We start from the raw sequence: 21,086 nt of genomic DNA, 5'->3' as shown, positions 1-21,086 counted from the left end.
TTCCAACGCATAACGAGCCAATAGGACCCAGAAGAACTTCCCCAGAGGGTCCCCAAGAATGTCCATCTTGGCTGAATTGGATCGGCACATCTTTCTCCCTCTGGATGGCTGGTGGGTTTGAACTGCCAGACCTTGCAATTAGTAGCCAAGGTCTTAACTATTCTGCCACCAGGGCTCTCTTCAGCGACACTCCTTAGGCATTTCAGAATGCCTTCAAAATACAGAAAACAACACCACACGTGGGTTTCTAACTTAAAAATCAGACGTTTCAGCTTATATTGGACAAACAACATTAAAGCAATCAGGTCTGTAAGACAGCCCAGAGGAGAGAGAAGAAATGCCATGGGAGGCTTGGTTCAACCAGCCCAACGCCCAGGGTGTGGGGAGCCTAACGTGAACTCTGTCTCACTTAATGAAAGGTCACAAGTCTCTCTGCCCCATTAAGAAATCCCCTTCCTTTTCTGCTTCCTCGTGAAGCACCATGAACTTCTACTCGAAAAAGGCTTTACACATTGTGCCCGGGAGGCCTGCTGAATGTCATTTCTTTACTTGTGGGTGCTTGATGAAAGAAACCCCCTCACAATATTCTCTTTTTCTCTCTTCTTCTGGACTCGGGTTACTCATTCGGCACAGGAACAAGAAACAGTCCCTCCTAATACAGAGGCTTAGACCGGAATCAGAAAGCAGGGGGAGTGAGACGGGCTTCAGGAGGAAGCCAGTAAGAGTTTCCAATCTGGTCGGAACGGCATGTTGCAAGTTTCTTTTCAGCAAAGAGTTTCCTGGCCAGGCTGAAACTCCCTCCGACCTGCGCCTCCACCACTCAGCGCATCCTGTTCACATGGTATTGTGGAAACACTGTGCTGGTCTAAGCCAAACGCATCCAAACGAAGCTGGCAGGGTGGGTGGGGGTGGGTGTAGAAGGACGCTCTCTCTGACCGCCAGTGCTGAAGGTGGGTCTATTTATGAAGAGTGTAAAAGTCACAGCTAAAGTCCAGCTAGACCAGAGCACATTCATTGGTAGAGGTAAGAGTTCTGGACACACGGAATCCAGGACAGATAACCCCCTCAGGAACAGTAATGGGAGTAGTGATACCAGGAGAGTAGGGAGAAGGGGGAGGGAGAAAGGGGAGAGAGGAGCAACTGATTGCAATGAACAATGGATTACACACACCCCCGCCCCCAAGGGGAATGAATAACAGAAACGTGGGTGAGGGGAGACAGTAACAGTGTAAGATATGAAAATAATTTATCATTTATCAAGGGTTCACAAGGGTGGGAGGGTGGGAAAAAGAGGAGCTGATACCAAGGGCTCAAGTAGAAAGAAAATGCTTTGAAAATGATGCTGGCAACATATGCACAAGTGTGACTGATACAATTGATGAATGGGTTGTTGTAAGAGATGTAAGAGCCCCCAATAAAATGATTCTTTTAAAGTTACAGCTAAATATAAATGCAGCTTCATCATCTTTTACAAGCTTGAGTAATGTGTCATTTCACCTCAGGACCCCCCAAAGGGGACACACCCAACAAGCAGGCTTAAAATAAGCAGCACGCACACTCCGGTCACCACTGAAGCCTTCCCCACCCCTTTCCGGAGGCAGTAGGCAGGTTACAATTGGACAGTGAGATCACTGGCGAGCACGGCGGGTCTGTTATTCCAACATCCTCTGACCCCTGAGCCAGGCCTGGCCGTGGGATGGGGGTTAGGGTCTGATCAGGTGCCTGGACTTGGTACGAAGCAGTGATCATGTTGACTGACGTTGAGTTAATCTAAGAGTGAAAGAATTCAACTCACACACCCATACCCCAACTATCATGATCCGAATTCTACCTTGCAAGTCTGGATAGAGCAGAGGATGTACACCGGTGCAGATAGGAGCTGGAGGCACAGGGAATCCAGGGTGGATGATACCTTCAGGACCAGGGGTGTGAGGGGCGATACTGGGAGGGTAGAGCGAGAGGGGGTTGGAAAGAGGGAACCGATTACAAGGATCTACATGTGACCTCCTCCCTGGGGGATGGACAGCAGAAAAGGGGGTGAAGGGAGATGTTGGACAGGGCAAGATATGACAAAATAATAATTTATAAATTATCAAGGGCTCATGAGGGAGGGGGGAGCGGGAAGGGAGGGGAAAAAAAGAGGACCTGATGCAAAGGGCTTAAGTGGAGAGCAAACGCTTTGAAAATGATGACGGCAAAGAATGTACAGATGTGCTTTACACAATTGATGTATGTATAGATTGTGATAAGAGTTGTATAATGAAATAATTAAAAAAACAAAACAAAAAGCCCACATTGAACATAATTATAGTGTTTGATCACAAAAACAATATGTAATTACATATTGTGAAATATTTATTTCTAAAAATAAAAATTTTTAATAAAAAAAGAAATATTTATTTCTAATTACAAATCAATGAAATTTTGTCTTGAAAAAACAAAAAGAATTCAACTCAGTGACACCTAACAGCAACTGGCTTCCTATGGAAACCCAACAGCCCATGTTGTGAGAAAGACATTACTTACTGCCATCATTCTTGTCAGGGGCTATCGAGGCCATTCCATCTCAAAGCGACTCCATGTGCTACAGAAGGAAACCCTGCCCCGTCCTGCTCCATCCTCACAATTCTTGTCATGCTGGCGCCCGTTGCAGCCACTGTCCATCCATCTCGGTGAGGGTCTTCCTCATTTGCACTGACCACTTACCTAAACAAGCTCCATTCTACTAAAACAAAAGCCACGGATGGGCAACAGGTACACACTCGGCTGCTAACGGAGCGGCTGGTGGCTAAGTCCACCAGCAGCTGCGCAGGGGAAGCAGCCTGGTGATGGGCCCGGGGGAGCAGTCCGGTCTCAGACACTCAGACACCATGGGGCAGTTCTACTCAGGAAAGGGGCCACCATGATCCAATTCAACTCCTGTGCCTAACAGCTGTGTTCCTCAAGAAACAACAACAGGAGCCACGGGGTCCTCGTTTATTTTGCTTTTAAATGCATGGTTTTTTGTTGGTTGTTTTTTTTTAACTTTGCTGGGGACATCCATTATCTGTAGGATTTCCTAAGAAAGGGTCCCGGGCTGGCCTCTGAATAGGCAAAGTAACCTGACGTTAGTGAACATTGGCTTCCTGCCTGTAGTTCTGCTTCCCACTCTGCTAGGGAGACCCAGGAGGGGTTACAGAATCTCCTGTGTGCAGAACTGTTAAACTCATGTTCTGCTGGCACATAGTCCACACACAAAAAAACCTTACGGCCATCAAGTCAACTCTGACAGGGGCATCAGACATTAAGCTCCTCTCTACTATCGACGTGAAAACGTCGAAAGTTGAACCAGAGGAGGCAGGGAACCCCAGACCGAAGATTGCACCTTCGTATTCCTGAGGGCTTTTAAAGCAGAAAACAGTAGAGATAGCATCTTCCAAGACTGACCATACCCAGGGCGTTTCTATGGAAGAATCTAGAGCCATTAGGAAAGGAACCGCCACTCCAATTCCAAACTGGGGATGATTATCAGCGTCCCTGTACTTCCTGGCTCCACCCCAGCCTCTCTAAGCCAAAGCTCCTCAGGCCTCCATGTGGGGAAACTCACAGCAGAAAGCCTGTGGAGAGAAGAAGGCAGAGGGGCATGGGACTGAGCCCTCCTTGGGTGGGGCTGCTGTGACCATCAAGCCACCAAGAGGTAACATTGCTCAGAAAACGTAACAAAGCAACATAAAGACGGGATTCTACATGATTGGCATTTTCCCATTTGAAAGAAAAGACTAGGACAATGGCCTACCACAGTTGACTTTGCTCCTCATGCACTTTCATTAACAAAAGGTTCATCACCATGTGAATTCTAACAAAATAACGTTCTGGACCAGGTCATGTTCGTTTAAGAGAATGAGGAAAGAAAGAAGAAAGACTTGCACGTAATCAGAATACGAGCACATTCTTTTCAAAATGATTACAGGGTGCACAACCCCGGAGGAAAGCAATATGGCACGACCTCAAACAAGTGGGGATAGAACTTCCATCCCATCCAGAAATCCCTCTGCTGAGTAGCGATCCTAAAGAAGCAAGAGCCGGAACACAGACAGACAGACACACCCATGTTCAGGGCAGTGCTGTTCACAATAGCCAGAAGTTGGACCCCGCCCACATGCCCATCAGTAGGAGAATGGATAAAGAAATGCTGGTACACCCACACAATGGAATACGACGCATCACTAAAAATCAACGATGAAACCACAAAACACCTCATCACAGGTGTGGACCTGGAGAACAGGGCTCTGAGTGAAGGGCAAATGTTGTCTGAGGCCACTGTGAGGCAGATAAACACCCAAACAGGGACTTGCACACCAGAGGGGACACACATGGGAGGTCCCCCAGGGAGAGGATAAAGTAACAGACTAGAAGGTGGACAGGTATCGACTTGGCTGAGAGGGGGATGGGAGGGGGGAGAGAAATCAGGGGAGGGGGTGGTTGACCTGGGGGTTGAACTGTTGAATGCAGAGTGGATGGTCTGAAATGTAAAGCCCGCCAACCTAATTCAAAAACTTTTAAAAATCGTTCCAATATAAAGGATTATAAGGGAAGAGTTAAATATAGAAAAACACAGTCATGGAAGGTGAGATGAGCAGTGTGTCAAAGCTCTCAACAGTGACTGCATCTTCCTAAGTCTCCCGCCACCCCGCCACCCCGCGGTCCACCCAGAGCCATTGCCTCCATCCATCGCCATCTACCCTAGGGGGAAGGACAGAACTGCCTGCAGCCTTGCCAGGACTGTAAATCGTTATGGAAGCAGACTGCCACATCTGGAGCGCCTTGTGGGTTCAAACCACCAACCTTTCTGGTCCACAACTAAGTGTCCAGCCACGGCACCACCAAGGCTCCCTCGTCACTGCCCAGTGTTGTCCATTTCTACCATCCCACTACCATTCTGCCAGGCCAGGCCTTGCTCGGGAGTGAAATGGTTCCTGTCAACTTGCCACTTTCTCCCCAAACAAACTGCAGGAGAAAGAGAAGGCTTTCTGCTCCCATAAAGATTTACAGCCTTGGAAATAACAAAATCACAGATCAGAGGAGGGACGGGTATTAGAGCTTAAGTTCTGAGCGCCAGGTGTGCAGAAGGCTATGAAAGGCGGTGGAGGCCCCAAATCCACTTGCAGAGCATCCCGTGGGGAATAAGCCTCCACTGAAAAGCCTGCCTTCAGGCAGAGTGCTTTGGAAAAGGAATTAAAGCAGATCTCACTAGGTGACAAGTTAACTTATCATTTGTTTTCCCTTTGAACCCAGTCTCATGTTCTATCACTTCCTACTTTCATTTAGATTGAAATAAACATGCAACCAATGTCATTGAACAAGTTGCTTGCCATGTAAACTCTCACTGAAAACACAATCAAATTATATGTGTGTAGGATTTTGCGAACTTGGAAATCCAAAGGCTCTAAGAAGGTGGTTATGAGTTGATTCCGACTCAGTGGCAGTGAGGCTTTGGGGGTCCTGGTTTTCAAGGTTTTAAATCTATATGGAGAGAGACGACCACATCTTCTCCAGAAGAACAACTGGCGAGTTCAAGCCACTGACCTTTCTTTCAGATGGCAGCTGGCCTGGGACTCAATTCATCTCCCCAAAACCACGCCCACAGCCATTGACTCCATTCTGACTCATTTTGACCCTATATTGGTTTTACCAAGGCTATAATATAAATCTTTATGGGAGCAGATAGCCTCATCTTTCTCCCTCAGAGCGGCTGGTGGGTTTGAACCACCAACCTTGCCCTGGGTTGAACCATCAATGCCTCATCCACATTGCCACCAAGACTCCTTATATCAGATGTCCCCCAAATCTCTACATTCTGAAAGCACAAATTTAAAACTACCCTTTAAATAAGCCCTTGGGGAAAGTACCTTCAAATTCCATTTGACACATACACGCATCAGTTGATTTTTAATTGAGTCAAATATGAAATGCTTTCAGTCTCTGAGACAAAGCTTCATGCAGGGCCACTGATGTGCAGTGACAGCTTGTGTTATTCTCATGCACAGGCCAAGCATGAAACAGAAAACTAATAACCCCTTCACTGAATTCTCCAAGTATCACTTATGGGAAAGAAAACTGCCGTCAAAGAAAACTTGTGCCATGCCTGTGTTTGGGGGTTTTTTTCCCTTCCTTTTTGTCCCTCCCCGAGCGGCAAGCTGTTACAAAGCAGGGAGGCTCATTTCTCACGGACTCGGACAAGCCCAAGAACCCTCTGTCACTGAATGTGTTCATTAGGAACGAATCTGGCAGCAACACAGGAGACAGACACTTTGGAGAACAGGCCAATTATCCGGGTGTCCTTTTTAATTTGTAGTTTCTGAATCCACTCGAAGATAAGGGACTTAAAGGGGGGCTGGCAACGGAAACACACGGCACAGATGGAAAAGCGAGGGGCGAGAGAGGCAGCTTTTGCTTGTGGTCTCATTGTCAGGGACAAATCTGTAAGCTGACGCATCCCTCGCTTTAAAAAGCCCTTGGAGGAGCATGGTCCAGCTTCGTGACAAGTAAATAAATCATACCACTGCTCTCGAGCAGATGACAAAGATGAACCACAAGACTTGGGGCTTGCTTCCTGCCAAGGGGTGAACGACCTCCAGACACAGATCGCAGAGGTTCTGAAAGCCAGAGCAGAGCCCTCGGCTGGCGCTGCCAGGCCAATGGTTTTCCCCGAGTCCTCCGGTCGGACAGCTCCTTTTCGGTCAGTGAGACCTCACAGGCTCTCACTCCTGGAACCCTGAGCTCCACAGACGTGTGCATTCAATCGGCTGCCTGTCCTAAGGAAGAAGGACCGGGAGGTCATTCCTTCTTGTGCTGGGGATATTGTCCTTCTTTTATGCTTGAGCTTCCCCATTGGTCAGAGGAACCACCACCTGCCCCTCCCCCAAGAGAGCCGTGGGCCGGCTGGGCACCCAGCATGATCAGGGGGGGTGCTGCGTAATCTCAGGCAGGAAGCCCCACCCTCTGGATTAGATTAGATTAGATTAGAGATAGGATGCACATAGATGGAAACCATGTGTACACATCCTTTGTATGCTGTGGCAGCCAACGGGCTGGTGTCTAGCATTAGCACCAAGGATGGACCGACGGGCAAAGTTCTCCTTTCAGGAAGGACTAACACACTTGTTCAGTCCAGTGATCGAGGCTCCAGGTATTTTCTTTTTCTTTTCATTCCGATGAACCATTCATGAGCTGGTGGGACCTCTGAGGCACATACACCAAACCCTACCTGAAACCACTGCCATCCAGGTGAGTCTAGAACTGAGGACAAGGCAGCGTGGGCTCTGAGAGAACAACCAGCCTCACCTTTCTCCTGCAGAGCTCCAGGGTGGGGCTGGGACTGGGGGTGGGGTAGCTTCAAGCACTGAGCCTTGACATTCAAAACTGAATAAACAAGTAAAAGAAGGTCAGGCGACCGGCAGGGGTATTTTGGGGCCAGATAGCAAAGAAGAGAAAACGGAAATCCACATGGTCTAGGGAAAAGGCATACTGTATTATAGATTCCGCATGGGCATCTCCAACTGCCTAGGGGACACTTCAGTTGGCTATCCTACCCACAACTCAAGGTCAACATATCCAAGGTTAAGCCTATCGTGTCTATACCCAAAATAAGCACTTGCAACCTTTTATTTTTCTCATGATGTACTGAGGTGGCAGAGGTCACGCCTGAAATCCTCTGGACTCTCCCATTTCTTCATCCCTCACAGCCAAGCTATTGTCAGTCCCTGGGTGCTGCTTCTGCAGATGCGGTCCCCTACCCCGTGGTTCCACCTCCCACCGGGTCTCCGCTGGCCAGCCTCAGTCATGGCCAATCTCCGGCCAAGCTCTTCCACATTTCACCCAAACCTCTCCACTGAGGACCTAGGATCAGTTCTCAGAGCAGAGGCTTATCACTGTGGGTCTGGAGTCTTCCCAGGCCCCCCAGCACGAGCACGCCTCCGGCACTGCAGCCTGCTGGAGCCCTCCCAAAAAACCCTCTCCCACAGCCCCAGGCGGCTCTCAGAGCTCATCCCAAAGTCGTCTCCTCTCCCAGGTCCCCATTTGGCTCCATCTGACCTCTGTTCACTGAGGGTTATCCAGGTGTACAGCTATTTGCAGACTTCAAACAAACAAAAACAGACAACGCTGTCCAGTCAATTCCAGCTGACAGTGCCCGGAGAGAGCAGAGTGGAACTGCCCCTGAAGGTTTCTGAGGCTGTACACCTTCCTGGGAGCAGAAAGCTCGCCTTTTTCCCTCTGAGTGGCTCCTGAATTTGAACCAACACGTGCCTTTTCCCTACTGAAAAGCAAAGCAAAAGAACTCAGTGCCACTGAGTCAATGCCGACTCAGTGCTCCTCTAACTAACCAGCTCCCTGGAAGGCAGTCCAGTCAGACTCACAGCACCCTTACCAGCGGAGCCGAGGGGGCTCTCCATGGGGGTTCTAAGGCTATAAATCCCTATTGGGGTTGGGCAGCCTCACTCACTGCTCTGGGAGTATGATTCTCACCTAGGGTGTGAGAAGATCCAAGTCCAAATCCCCGGGCATCCCTTGTCTTTTCCTTGGAAAAGCTCTGAAGGAGCAGTGGGGAAAGTGCTCAGCTGCTACCTGGCAGATCTGGGGTTCAAGGCCACTAGCCACTCTGAAGGAGAAAGGTATGGCAATCTACCTCTGTGGCTGTTTGAATTTGTCACGGAGGCACCCTGGTGGCTCAGCGGAGTCGGCAAAATGCTGCTAACCAGAAGGTTAATGGTTTAAGACGACCAGCTGCCCTATGGGAGAAAGAGGAGACATGGGACTCCGCTAAAGACTGGCAAGCTCAAAACCTAGTGGGGCAGTTCCACCCTGTCCTAGAGGGTCACTGTGCGTCGGAAGTGACCAGGTGGCAGCAAGTGAGGACAGGGTCACTCAAAGGCAGCACACGTGGTTTGGAATCCTTATGGAAGCTGACACCCCCCCCCCCGCCCCAACCTTGCTCCTACAGAGAAGCTGGTGGGCTAGAACCACGGGCCTTTTCATTCCTGGTGGATGCTTTACCCACTGCACCATCAAAAAAGCAGATCAGACGACCTGTCCTTTCAAGGAAGTGACCTCGCGACCCAAAGGAGCCCAGGTAGAGCAGCGGGTTGTTATAAACCAATGCTTTCCAACATTTTTGGGCTTTGGCTGTTGCTGCTGCTGCTTGAGGGGCAGCAGCAGGACTCCTCGCAGGAAGTAGGGAAGGTGTTCAGGAGAAACTAGACCTGGGGGGCTAGCACGAGCATCCTGGACGCCTCGTATCTACCCTGTATATATCTGTACGGTGATTACCAACGAGACCTAAAATATCAGCATCTCGACATGATGACATACTCTGCCATTTATTTGACTCCGCTCCTAATTGTAAGAAGGCTACACAGGCCAATTAGGCACTGAAAGTAATGATCTCCTATCCTCTTGGACATGTTTCGAGCAGCAGAGTGGAATATGTGTCACCAATTCCATTTCAGATTCGATACACGGTTCGGACATACCCAAATATGACATGCCTCACACCGGACGGCCGAAGACATCTTAGACATCTGCTGGGATCAAATGGGAGCAACCTGCAACATGTTGGCGCTCCACGCACTAGAATCCATCAACTCCCATACTCCTTTACAGTTTGAGAAAAACCCGTTTGAAACGAGAGAGAGAGAGTAATTGGAGTTGTCACAAGAGAAGATGTATTGGTCTCAATGGAAAAATCTCCCTGGAAAAATTAAAGCTTCTCTTGATACTGTGGGTTCTTGTCTTGTTTTCAGGAGACAAAATAAAGAGCCGAGTGGAGCCAGGCATCCTATTCTGACTCATCACGTCGAAGGCCCAGAGTGCTGGCGAGCTGAATATTAACTAAAAAGGGAATGTGGTTCTAGCCCTAAAATTCTGAAGGCAAAACAAGCAGCGGGAGGAGGAAGGCACGGCTGCCCAGCAGAGCCTCCCCCTGTGGGCAAGAAAAGGTAGTCTCTGGTCCGGTGAGGGTCTTCTCCACCCAAGAAATACCCACCCCGCCGGCCGCGCCAGCAGGGCATGGACATTCCATTTCGAACATGGTGAGGATGGTATTTAGGGAAGTAGTCTTTACTACAAGCTATTTTAGTCTAGTTCAGTTAGTCAAATTTTAGCAAAAGCTCGAGTCTTCGCCCCGCTCTGATCTGTCACCTTGCCCTCCGCTATGTGAGACCTGCCCCAGATACCCAGGGATGGCTTGTGTGGTCGACGGCAGGCAGGACACTGTTGGCAGAATTGCACTTGCCCTGTTACCTGGAACAAGACTGATGGTGGGAGAACTGCCCGCACGGTTTCCTCGACTGCCATCCTTATGGAAGCCCCGGTAGTGCTATGAGTGAGGCGCTGGGCTGCGAACTGCAAGATCAAGGTTCAAGTCCACCAGCTGCTCTGCAGCAGAAAGATGAGGCTGTCCTGCTCTTGGAAAAATGTCTCATCTCAGGCACTCTACAGCACTTCCCTGGGCGCTGGAGTCGACTCAGTGGCAGTGGGTTTGGGTTTATCTTTATAGAAGTGGGCGATTGGGTGGGCTTAAACTGGGAGCTGTGCTTGACCACTGTGTCACAGGCTCCTTATGCCTGTGTAGTGACAGACTAGCTTGGGTCAGAACCCATTTCAGATTCTCTGAGTTTGGTGACTCCCCGCGGTTAGCCCAACCCTTCCTGGACTGGAGCGTCTCACAGAGTTCTAGCTCTGAGGTGTCCCTTTGGTGGACAGAAATAACCACCCAGTCGTCATTCTCCCTGAAGAAGCGGGGACCCTTGATTTGGCCCCCGAGGAGCAGCACAATCTTGCTGAGTGAGACACGTCAGAACAAGAGCGACATTTTTAGTCGTGAAAACAGCTCTGCCTTAGTGTTTAACGTTTGATCACTTCCATTTAAAACCAGGGAGCCACCAACTCCAAGAAGTTAGAAGCTCTTTATCTTTAGGAGAAGGACCGTGGGGGGGAGGAAATGGGTGTCCGCAGAGTTATTTTTGAAGAGAAGCACAGTGGGGCTGTCCCTGCAAAACAAAAGGTCCCCTCCAAAAGGAAGAGCCCCTGTCAGGCTCAGAACCAACACACACACACACACACACACACACACACACACACACACACACACAAACTGATATGCAGCCAATTCCAAATCCCAACCTCAATAGAGTTTCCAAGTCAATCCTTACAAGAGCAGTCAGCCTCAGCCAGGTCTATCTCCGGAGGAACGCTTGGTGGGTTTGAACCACTGACCTTTCCCAAGGGCACCACCAGTTCTTCAAAAGTAAGCTGGTCTAGTCATCCTCACAGAGGAGCCTGAACCTCTCTCACTTAAACCTCACTGGTGGATGACGTGCTTTTAGAACCACAGATGCCCACTCAGGACGTCCTCTGAACTTCCCAAAGGATGCTGAAGCCCAACACTGGGAGCTGATTCCGACCCAAGGGGTCCTGTAAGGTGAGCAGAACTGTAACTTCTACAGAAGCAGACTGCCTCGTCCTTCTTCCCAGGAGTAGCCAGTGGGTTGGCAGCCACAAGCTTAACTATGGAGCCACACATACAGCTTCTTACTGAGCTGAGTCGGGTCCTGTGGGGAACTTTTCTGACCCCAATCCTAATGCAAATTGCCTTCACTTATGATTTTACATGCACATACATTAATAAATGTGCTTTCTGTATCTTCATATAGGCCGCTGTTGATATTGACTAAAACGAGCTAAAGTCCACGTATTGCAGCCTGCTGTGCTCCGTCCAGTGGGTCTGGACTCTGTGGCTCTCTAGGACAGTAGGGACCGTCCCGTCGAGTTCCCAAGGTTGTCATGTGCATGAGAGCAGACAGCTGCATCGTCCTCCCTTGGATTTGCCACTTCACATTTAACTGACGGGCCACCAGACAGCCTCTGAAGGGTGTGTCGCAAACAAAACACTCACTGCCACCAAGTGCAGTCTGACTCATAGCACCCTAGAGGGCCGCCGGGTACAAGTACCCCTGTGGGCTTCCAAGAGTGTAACTCTTCCTGGGAGCAGAAAGCCTCATCTTGCTCCGTGGGTGAGGCTGGTGGTCTCACACGGCTACCTTGCAGTTCGCGGCCCAATGCATAATGGGTTGCACCACCAGAACTTTGAAAGGTGTGTCTCACTGGCTGTCATCGCATCAATTCCGACTCACAGCGACCCTGTAGAGCGGGGTAGAATTGGACCTGTGAGTTTCTGAGACTGTAACTCTCTCCGGGATTAAAAAGCCTCATCTTTCTCCAGCACAACAGCTGGTGATTTTGAACTTGGGACTTTGGGGTTTACAGCACAGTGAGTAACTACCAGGGTCTGGCCCCAAAGGGTGCGGCGTAGTGAGGACATATTTAGCCAAGGGAACTCCCCCCGCCTCTCAGTTCTCTTCAGAGCATGCCATGTTGCTCTGTATTATGAATACCATCTATATTTCTCCCCCAGGTTAAATCAGGCTTTAATGCACACATGAACAGCCATATGGTTCTAAATAACTTCTTTTTTAGGCAAAGCCTGAGATGTATGCAAAATAACATATTCTCAGATGATTTTTTTTCCCTCTCGGCCTGAGAGTCTGGCCATGCTTTTTATGTGTGGCAACCGAGTTTATGAAATAAGAGCCCTAGGGCTCTGGCCTCTGCGTTCACCCAGGACGGGCAGAGACTGGCTTTCCTTCCTGTGACCCCGGCTGAGCCCAGGGCCCGACCCCAAGAAAGCTGCACTCGAGAGTGTGTGGAACGTGCATCTCCGTCGTGGAGGGATTTTCATCACGAGTCCCAGGTGAACATCGGACCCGGATTCTCTCTGAACCAATCCCAAAGGAAAACTTCCTTGAGGAGGGAATCCAGGGAGTGGTCCTCCACATGAGGCTGGGGGAGAGGCTGACTGCTCTGACTGGCTACTGCTATACCTGGATCAGGTGGCATTAGATTACCTTAAAAAGGGTCGGCGGGACCTTTGAACCTCAAATACAATACATCTCTGGGGGAACAGTAACAACAAAAGGCTTCTCTACTTGTGCACTACAAAGACCTTGCTGTGGGCGGGCCCAAGTGCACTTCGCTGCATGGTCAGGCTTGGGCTGCTGTGACAGGACCGGGGACCTTGGAGCGGTGGCGGCAGAGGCATGATGAAGGGTTGAGACCACTGATACCCAACACACCACGCCCGCCCACCGGCTTTCGGAGGAGCTCCGCCAGCCCTTCTGGATGCTAAAGAGGATGCAGGTAAGAAAACTCAACCTCACTGCCACCAAGAGGATCCTGACTCATTGCCACCCTATTGGACAGGGCAGAACTGCCCCCTTTGGGTTTCCCAGGCTGGAAATCTGTAAGGGAATAGACGGTTTCAAACTTCGGACCTTGTGATCTTCAGTTCAGCGTATCCGAGCTCAGCATGTTGCTGCGGTCATTAATCTGGGGCTTTTTGCGACATGGTGGCGCCTCATGCCTATCGCCAGTGAAGCAATCTTCAACATTACCAAAGGAACCCTTTGTTGTGTCATGAATGCACGGCTACGCCTGCTAACTGCAAGGTCAGCAGTTCAAAACCATTGGCAGCTCCCTGGGAGAAAGATGAGGCTTTCTGCTCCCGTGAAGAATGACAGCCTGAGAACCCCACAGAGGCAGTTCCACTCTGCCCACTGCCAGACAGGATTGCTATGAGTCGGAAATGACGTGATAGCAGGAAGAGCAGAGTGACATTTGGGTCTACAATTTTCTAAAAAGGAAAGAAAGAAAACATCAGTTCTCCCTGGGAAGCACACCTCAAGGACCCAGGCTCTCGGAAGAAATCCTGTGTGTCCCACAGAGTAAGCAACAACAAAGCCCTGACACAGGAAAGCGAGTGGGGAGAACTACGAAATGTTCAGCAGGGCCAGAAATATCATCACTCAACAGCACATGACTGGAAGCTCTCAGGGCAATAATTTTTTTCTTTCCTCCTACAAAATAAATTATTGAAAGGGGTCATGTGATGCTTAACAGGCAGAAAGATACACTTTCCCAAGGAAAATTCATCATTAAATATATTATTTAAGACTGGACCATCTTCAGGCTATTTTTACTCCCAGACTTTTGCTGCCAACATGGGCCATCAGCAGCTGATTCTCAGCCTCGATAAAAATGATGTTCTTTCACGTAATTGGGACGCTGGCATGAGAAGGTTATTGCTCTCACTGGATGCGGACTGCATTCAGAGAAGAGAGGCTGGGTAGAGAGCACAAAAGCAGCCAGGGATGAAGAGGGTCAACCCTTTCTTTCTAAACGACCAAGACCAAAGGTCAGTTAAAAAATAATAATAAAGTTGGGGGCAACATTTCATCAACAGAATAAAGCCAAACCATTTTCTGTTTGAATCAGATCATTCTTTTCAAAACCAAACAAGCTCACTGCCATCAAGTCAATTCTGACTCACAGTGACCCTATAGGGCAGAGCAGAATGCTCTCCTGTAGGTTTCCAAGGCTATGGATTTTTACTGGGGCAGGCAGCCTCATCTTTCTCCCACAGAGCAGTGGATGGGCTCAAACCGACAACCTTGTAGTTAGCAGCCCAATGACTAACCCACCATGCCACCAGGGCTCACTTTTTTGGTAGCCCATCTATGACTGTCTTCTAAAACATACAGATGATGTTGCCACATTGCCACTTGTGCGGACACAGTAACAGTTTTCACTCACCATCACTGTGGCACCCTCTCAACCCTTTGCTGGATAAGAGCCTCTTTGTCCGAAGAAGTCTCAAGCACACTAAGGAAACTCATTTGCGGAATTAGATCAAACTATAATGGAATAAAATTAAAACTACTAAAAAAAGCTAAAGCTTTTGGTCTTTAACAGAGTAGAAAAGCTAACTTCCTTCAATGGGGTCAGTGATACCAATACAAATTGTAACGCCAGAAGGGGGTGGGGGTTGGGGAACCTCTCATTGCCATCAAGTCGATTTCGATTCCTATCAACCCTATAAGAGCCCTGGAGGCAGAGCGGTTAGTTACAAGTTTTGATCAGCAGGGTCAGCAGTTCAAAACCATTGGCAGGTCCTCCCAGAGGCCAGACAGGGCTTTCTACTCCTATAAAGGGCTACTATCTAGGAAAGCCATGGTGGCAGTTCTACACTCTCCTACAGGCTCTCCATGAGTCAGAATTAACTCGATGGCAGTGAGTTTGGTTTTGGAGGATCAATCCAATACGACAGAGAGACACCACCACTAGGGATCCCCAAGCTGACATCTTTCAAGCGTACACTGCTGCTCTTTCTTCTGTGGGGCAGTGTGGTGGGTTTGAACCACTCACCTTTCGGTGAGCAGCCAAACGTCCAACAGCTGAGTCCGAGGGGCCCTATAAATTGTCTTGCTACCTTGAAAAGCACTCTGAGAAGAAAGGACACCTAGTACTCTATCTCCTATTTCACTTTCACCTGGGCCTTCCTAGTGTCGGCGCCCTCTGGGGCACACCTGGGAACTCTTCAGGGTGTCAGGTAAAACTACGGACCCTTGGAGCTTTGGGAATGGGGCGCTTACTGGTCATTCTGCCAAAAGGTTGCCCCCCGACCCCCGGGATCAAGTTCTTAGGCAGCATCCACAAATCATCGGGGGGTCTTGTTAACCACAGATTTTGACTCAGGCAGTCCAGGGTAGGCTCTGAGCTAATTCTACATTTCAAGCAAACTCCCAGGGGAAGCTCATGGGCCACACTGAGTCAACAGGCCTATGACACAGCTGCTGTCTCTCTGCTCCCCGTCTCCTGCCTTCCTGTGAGCACTGCACAGTACCTGCTGCAAACTGGGGATGAAAGCACATGCGACACCCACCCTCTTCTTCCATCTGTATTTCATCTGCCGACTGCATGGACCACTCTGCAGTCCCAGGCTCCCAGGTTGTTTCTCTGCCTTGGGATGTGGGGTGCTTGCCTCGGCTTCAGGAGAGGTCCTGACGTCGCAGCAGCAGTAGCAGCCAAGGAAAACGGTGCTTTCAGGTTGAAAGCCTCCACTGGTTCACGATCCACTCTATGCGCTGAGCCACCCACTGTGTCCCGAGCCTCAGCTGGATCACTGTCATACACTGGGAACCCGTGTGAGTGCTCTGCTGAAACTGTACCATAGCCAAGACCACGTCCACACTGCAAGGTGCGGCGTATTACTAGAGGTGGTGCCCTGACTAGTGAAAATGTGGAGGAAAGTCTGTCCCTATGCCCAATCCCTACACTGAATGAAGAAGAACAGACATCTGAAATCACAGGCAAACTCCCAGCAACGCTCAAATGCCACCTCTTTCATTCCCGAGTGTTCGTAGCCGATTGTATTTCCTGATCAGTGCCTTTCGTCCTTGCCAAATTCCTCCGTGTTTCCCTGCTGCCAGCAATTTGTGTGTTGTTGTTCTGGAAACCGCTGCACATTTCAACACCGGCCAATCGTGCTCCTCCATGATTCATTTTTACTTTTAGGGGTTTCATCAAGAAGGGCTTTTTGGTTTTTTTTTTTTATCATGTTCTACAGCGTGTCACTGTGGTTTGGCACCGTAAGATGTAGCTCCACAGTCATCAACCTCAGATACCTATGGACCACAGGGATAGGTTGTCCTCCAGCAACCCTTATGTGAGGAGGAGGGAGAAAATGAACTGTCACTTAGAAGAAACCACAGCTGTAGCGGGGGGGGGGGGGTGTGGAGGGGGTAAATCGACTACAATTGAACAGCCAAGATCAAGAGTCTGTCTTCACTTCTGTCATACACATATGCCTCTGTTTCCCTTCTACTGAGCTACTAGATCAATAGGGTCATTACCATTTTAACTTTCTTTCAACTGGAAAAACAATTTTAAAATATCTCTTTAACTGTGAAGCTTTTACTTTGACTTAAACATGCTCTTTGGGGAATCTGAAAGCCCCTAACCTCTGGTGATCATGCTTAACGAGAAAGGAAAAAACTAATCCACTGACTTAACCAAACATTTAACATAAATATTCCTCCCATCCTTGGGTGAATTCCTCCTGAATGGCAAAACAGCGACCACAAGGGCTCTCAATTGAGAAACTAGCAAATCACTCGCAAAGCGTATTTCAATTTCAGAGACGCACACCGGGATCTGTTCATTCATGTTAAACATCGACATTCCATCACCTTTGGTCAAGCAGGCTCAGATATTTAAGTCAGGCATCTACTATCCTCCACTGTTTCTCTTCTGGGCCCCTTAACATCAGCATGGTTTATAGAATGTGATGAAACACGCAGTGAGTTCTAAGCTACTTGAAGTCATTTCCAGACTGTTTTGTTCCTGGTAAGTCCTATACAATAAGCCCAATAGGAATTCTCCCAGGGGACTACAAGAGGAAGCAATGAATTGCATCCTTTGCCAAAGATAAGCCTGCAGATGAAAACAAAAGCCTTAAAATAACCTCAGGCAAGAATTGTTCTTTTTACTTTTTCATAATTTAGATATGAGATGTAGCTGTTAACGACAAACCTTGAGTCATAGCAGCTACATGCTCCCACCCCCCGCCCCCCGCCCCACTCCAAAGAGATCAGAACAGTGGCATGGCCAAATGACAAAAGTTCTACCTAGCACCATCCAAAACCAAAACCCTCTACGGCTGGGTGATACCGACTCCGAGTGACCCTACGGGACAAGGTAGACCTGCTCCTCAAAGGTTCCAAGGCTGTAAATCTTTATGGATGCAGATTGCCCATCTTTCTCCCAGGGAGCAGCTGGTGGGCTTGAACTAATGACCTTTCAGCTGGCCGCCTATTGGTTTAACCACTGGGCTCCCTCAATCTGGTCCAGTACCAGAACAGAGCACCTCACAGGTGTTCTTCAAAAGTGCAGCCATCAATCACTTTGACTCACAGCAAGGTACGAGACAATTCACAGCCAGGAATCCATTCTTCTGCACTTTGCAAACACACCCTAGAAGCCCTTTGGGTTAGTTTGTCTTTTAGCAGAGGAGACAGCAACATGATGTGGATTTGCAGGAGAGGGTGGAAAGTAAGACACCACAATTCTCAGAGACCCTGAACCCCTACTCGTGTTACAGACTCAGCCCCCATAACACACGATGCTAATTCTGTCTCCAATGAGTAACGCTTCTCTGTCTAATACTCTTCTCCAGGCAGGATCATGTCCACGGGAAAGCAATTATAGGTTGGAGTCCAAGAACCCCTGCAACGTCATCTCATTTCTTTACAAACCCAGGCCCCCTGGGAGAAGGCAGCATACTGATTTTCCTCTTTGGGTCAGTTTTACCAAATGAGTCTCAGAAAATACCCCCTTGGTCCTCTGGTGTTATCTGTTCTTCTGTGTGGTTCCCAAAGTTTGGCACACACAAGGATCCCACCGGGAGAGGTGGTTTAAAGGCAGATTGCCCAGGCCCAAGCCTGGCGTCTGGGGCAGTGGGCAAGAGTGGGCCCTGAAATCTCCAACACCCACAAGCTCCCTGAGCCACGTGAACTTCCGAGGACCACGGCTTGAGCAACTTGCAAGAGACCCCATTTACCACCAGCTCCTCCTGGATGGCCAAGGCCATGTCACTGACGGTCAACATCATGCAAGCAAGTTTTCCTCTTGGCGGGAAACAACAGGGAAGGGCAGGGGAGAGAGGCAAGCAGCGGAGAAAGTGACAAAGTGACCTGGTTTAATTTCAGTGGCCCAACAGCCTCCCCTAGATTCTGGAGCCCACCCAGTCGCCAACCGCGGAGTCTTCAACCTGAGACCTCAAGCAACGGTGCCCACTCCCCCACGCATGCACCTACCCAGCCTCCGTTATCCTGGATCCAAGTGTGCAGGTGCCGGTTCAGGTACTCAGTCATCCAGAGGGCGATGCTGTCCACCAGGGGCGACATCTCCCGGTTGACGCTCTCCACACACATGACCCCACCGAACTCAAAGAAGGCCACAATCCGCCCCCAGTTCACACCGTCCCTGAAGAGCTCCTCCACCACCGTGGCGAAGCGTCCCCTCGCGGTGAAGGGGGTCAGGTGCAGCTGGCTGGACATCTCGGCGAAGTCGCGGCGGTAGCGCCTAGAGAAGTCGTCGCCAGCCTGGCGCAGGGTCAGGTGGACCACCGGGGGAACCGGGCTGGGCGCTGGCTGCGCAGCGGGGGCAGCCTGGGGCGGTGAGGTCCTGGCGGCCGGGCCCCGGGGCGCCACGGGCGGGGAGGAGAGGACGCCCGGCGCGGGGGTGGCCCCCGGGGGCGCGGCGCTCGCGTCGACAGCCTCCCACTCGTAGCCCCGCTGCGACAGCTTATAGTGGATGTACTTCATCACTATCTCCCGGTTGTCATACCCGGTTCTCCCCGCGTGCGCCATCCTGCCCGCGCGGCCCGCTCCCACCCTGCGCCCCCGACGCCGCCGGGAGCAGAGTTATAATGCAGCGATTTTATTGGATGTGCTTCGCATTCTTGGAAGGGGGGGTGTCTTCAGTCACGCGGAACTCTTGACTCTGGGGTTTCCCCCTTGGCATGAGCTGCAGGAAATTTTTATTAAAATTCCTTTCGGGTCTTTATGGCATGAGGCACAATATTATTATCAATTATTCTTGACTATCCGTCTCCTCCCTCGGCGATTCAGAAAGGTAGAGGGGAAAAATACAGTCTACTCAGTCAAAATCAGGTGCAATTCGCCAGTACACACGGGGTGCAGGCAGACAGACTCGCCAACAAGTTACCCAGCTCCGAAGAATGGATGCCAACTGCCCGGAGAGCCGCCTCACTCGGATGCACTGTTCAAGTTAAAATCGCCAGCGTTTCTATCCAAAGTTACATGAAGCCCATTTCCTGTGCAACGAACTTACTTGTATTTTTTGAGGAGCAGCGGGATCCTCTGTCAAGCTTCCTTCTCCGGACAAACAAACGCATAAGGCAGCGATCCCATCAATCTTCCCAGCCCGCCGCTTGGAGCCGCCGCGAAACTTCCAAAGGGATCGAAGAGTGGAGCGGTGGGGGTGGGCGGAAAAAAAAATCAGGAGGGTTTGCGGAAGGATCCCTAGGCTCGTGCTGCTGCCCGGGAGCGTCAGGCGGCCGCAATCCCCGCGGCTAGGGCTCCGCAGCACCAGGGGCAGGGCTGCGGCGGCGGCCGATGAATTACAGTTTCCAGCCGGGTCTCCGCACAAGTCCTGCGAGGGCGCTCCCCCCCGCCCCCCGGGCAATTTCCCCCGCGCGCGCCCCAGCACGCGCGCGCGCGGGCACAGGCGTCGCTGTGCGCGGGGCCCTGCACGCCTCCCCGGGACAGGGACAGGCGGGGCGGCGACGCCGGCGGGCCGCGCGGGGGCGGGAGTCAGTCGTCTTCGGGGGAAACTGCGAGCGGCCAGGGCATGTTCCGGAGAGCGGCGGCAGACGCCGGCCCGGGCCGCGCGCGAGCGCCGCGCTGTGTGTGGTGCCGCCGCCGCCGCCGCCGCGAGGGGTGGGGAGGAGGCGGGGCGGAGGCTTTATTTTTTCCCTCTTTTCCTAAAAAGGATGACGGCTACGAAGTTCTCCCCCCTGGACCCCCGCTTCCGCTGCACCCCACGTTGCACCCCGCCTCCGGGCTGCGCACCCTTTCTCCTCCGCCGCCTCCGGGCCCGCGCGCAGCCCGCTCGAGCGGGGACGCCGGCAGGCCGGCGGCGCAGGCAGTGGCGGCGGCGGGGACCCGGCGGGCGGGCGCGCGGCGGAGGGGGCGGGGAGGACGGCGGGCGGGCGCTCTGACTTCATTCTCCTCGCGGCCCCGCCGGTTTCCTGTGCGCACGTCACACTGTTCATTCAAAAAAAGCAGCCCGAGCGCGCCGCCTCGGAGCCCGGTTAAAGGCACCGCGGCCCGGCCGAGCCGCGCGCCCACGGAGGCCGGGGCCGCGCCCGGGGAGGAGGGCGCGCGGCCCGGCCTCCCGCGCAGCCTGGCGCCCTGGGTGTGCGCGGCCTCCTCGGGCCTGCGGCGGCCGGCCGAGCCCAGGGCCGTGCGCCATGAAAACCAGCCCCGGAGAAGTGCCGGGGACTCGCGCGGACCGTGGAAGCGAGTGTGTGTGTGTGTGTGTGTGTGTGTGTGTGTGTGTGTGTGTGTACATGTGCTGTGTGTACGCGCACGCTGTGTAACCCACGTTCTGGGCCCCCGGAGTCCCAGGCC

General features: G+C 51.2%; 1 protein-coding gene across 1 annotated transcript in view; it reads right to left on the bottom strand.

Annotated features, from left to right (window-relative positions):
- Positions 1-20,591, bottom strand: part of BCL2 (BCL2 apoptosis regulator) — a 213,160-nt gene extending 192,569 nt beyond the window's left edge. The window contains exon 1 of the mRNA XM_075532513.1: positions 18,747-20,591. Within this exon, the coding sequence (XP_075388628.1) occupies positions 18,747-19,301 (555 nt within the window). The 5' untranslated portion in view covers positions 19,302-20,591. The remainder of the gene's footprint in view (positions 1-18,746) is intronic.
- Between the last annotated feature and the right edge of the window lie 495 nt (positions 20,592-21,086).

This window comes from Tenrec ecaudatus, chromosome 15, assembly GCF_050624435.1.
Source record: "Tenrec ecaudatus isolate mTenEca1 chromosome 15, mTenEca1.hap1, whole genome shotgun sequence".
In the NCBI taxonomy this organism is placed as follows: domain Eukaryota; kingdom Metazoa; phylum Chordata; class Mammalia; order Afrosoricida; family Tenrecidae; genus Tenrec; species Tenrec ecaudatus.
Note: the sequence above shows the minus strand (reverse complement) of the source record. Positions and strands in the feature narration are given on the sequence as shown.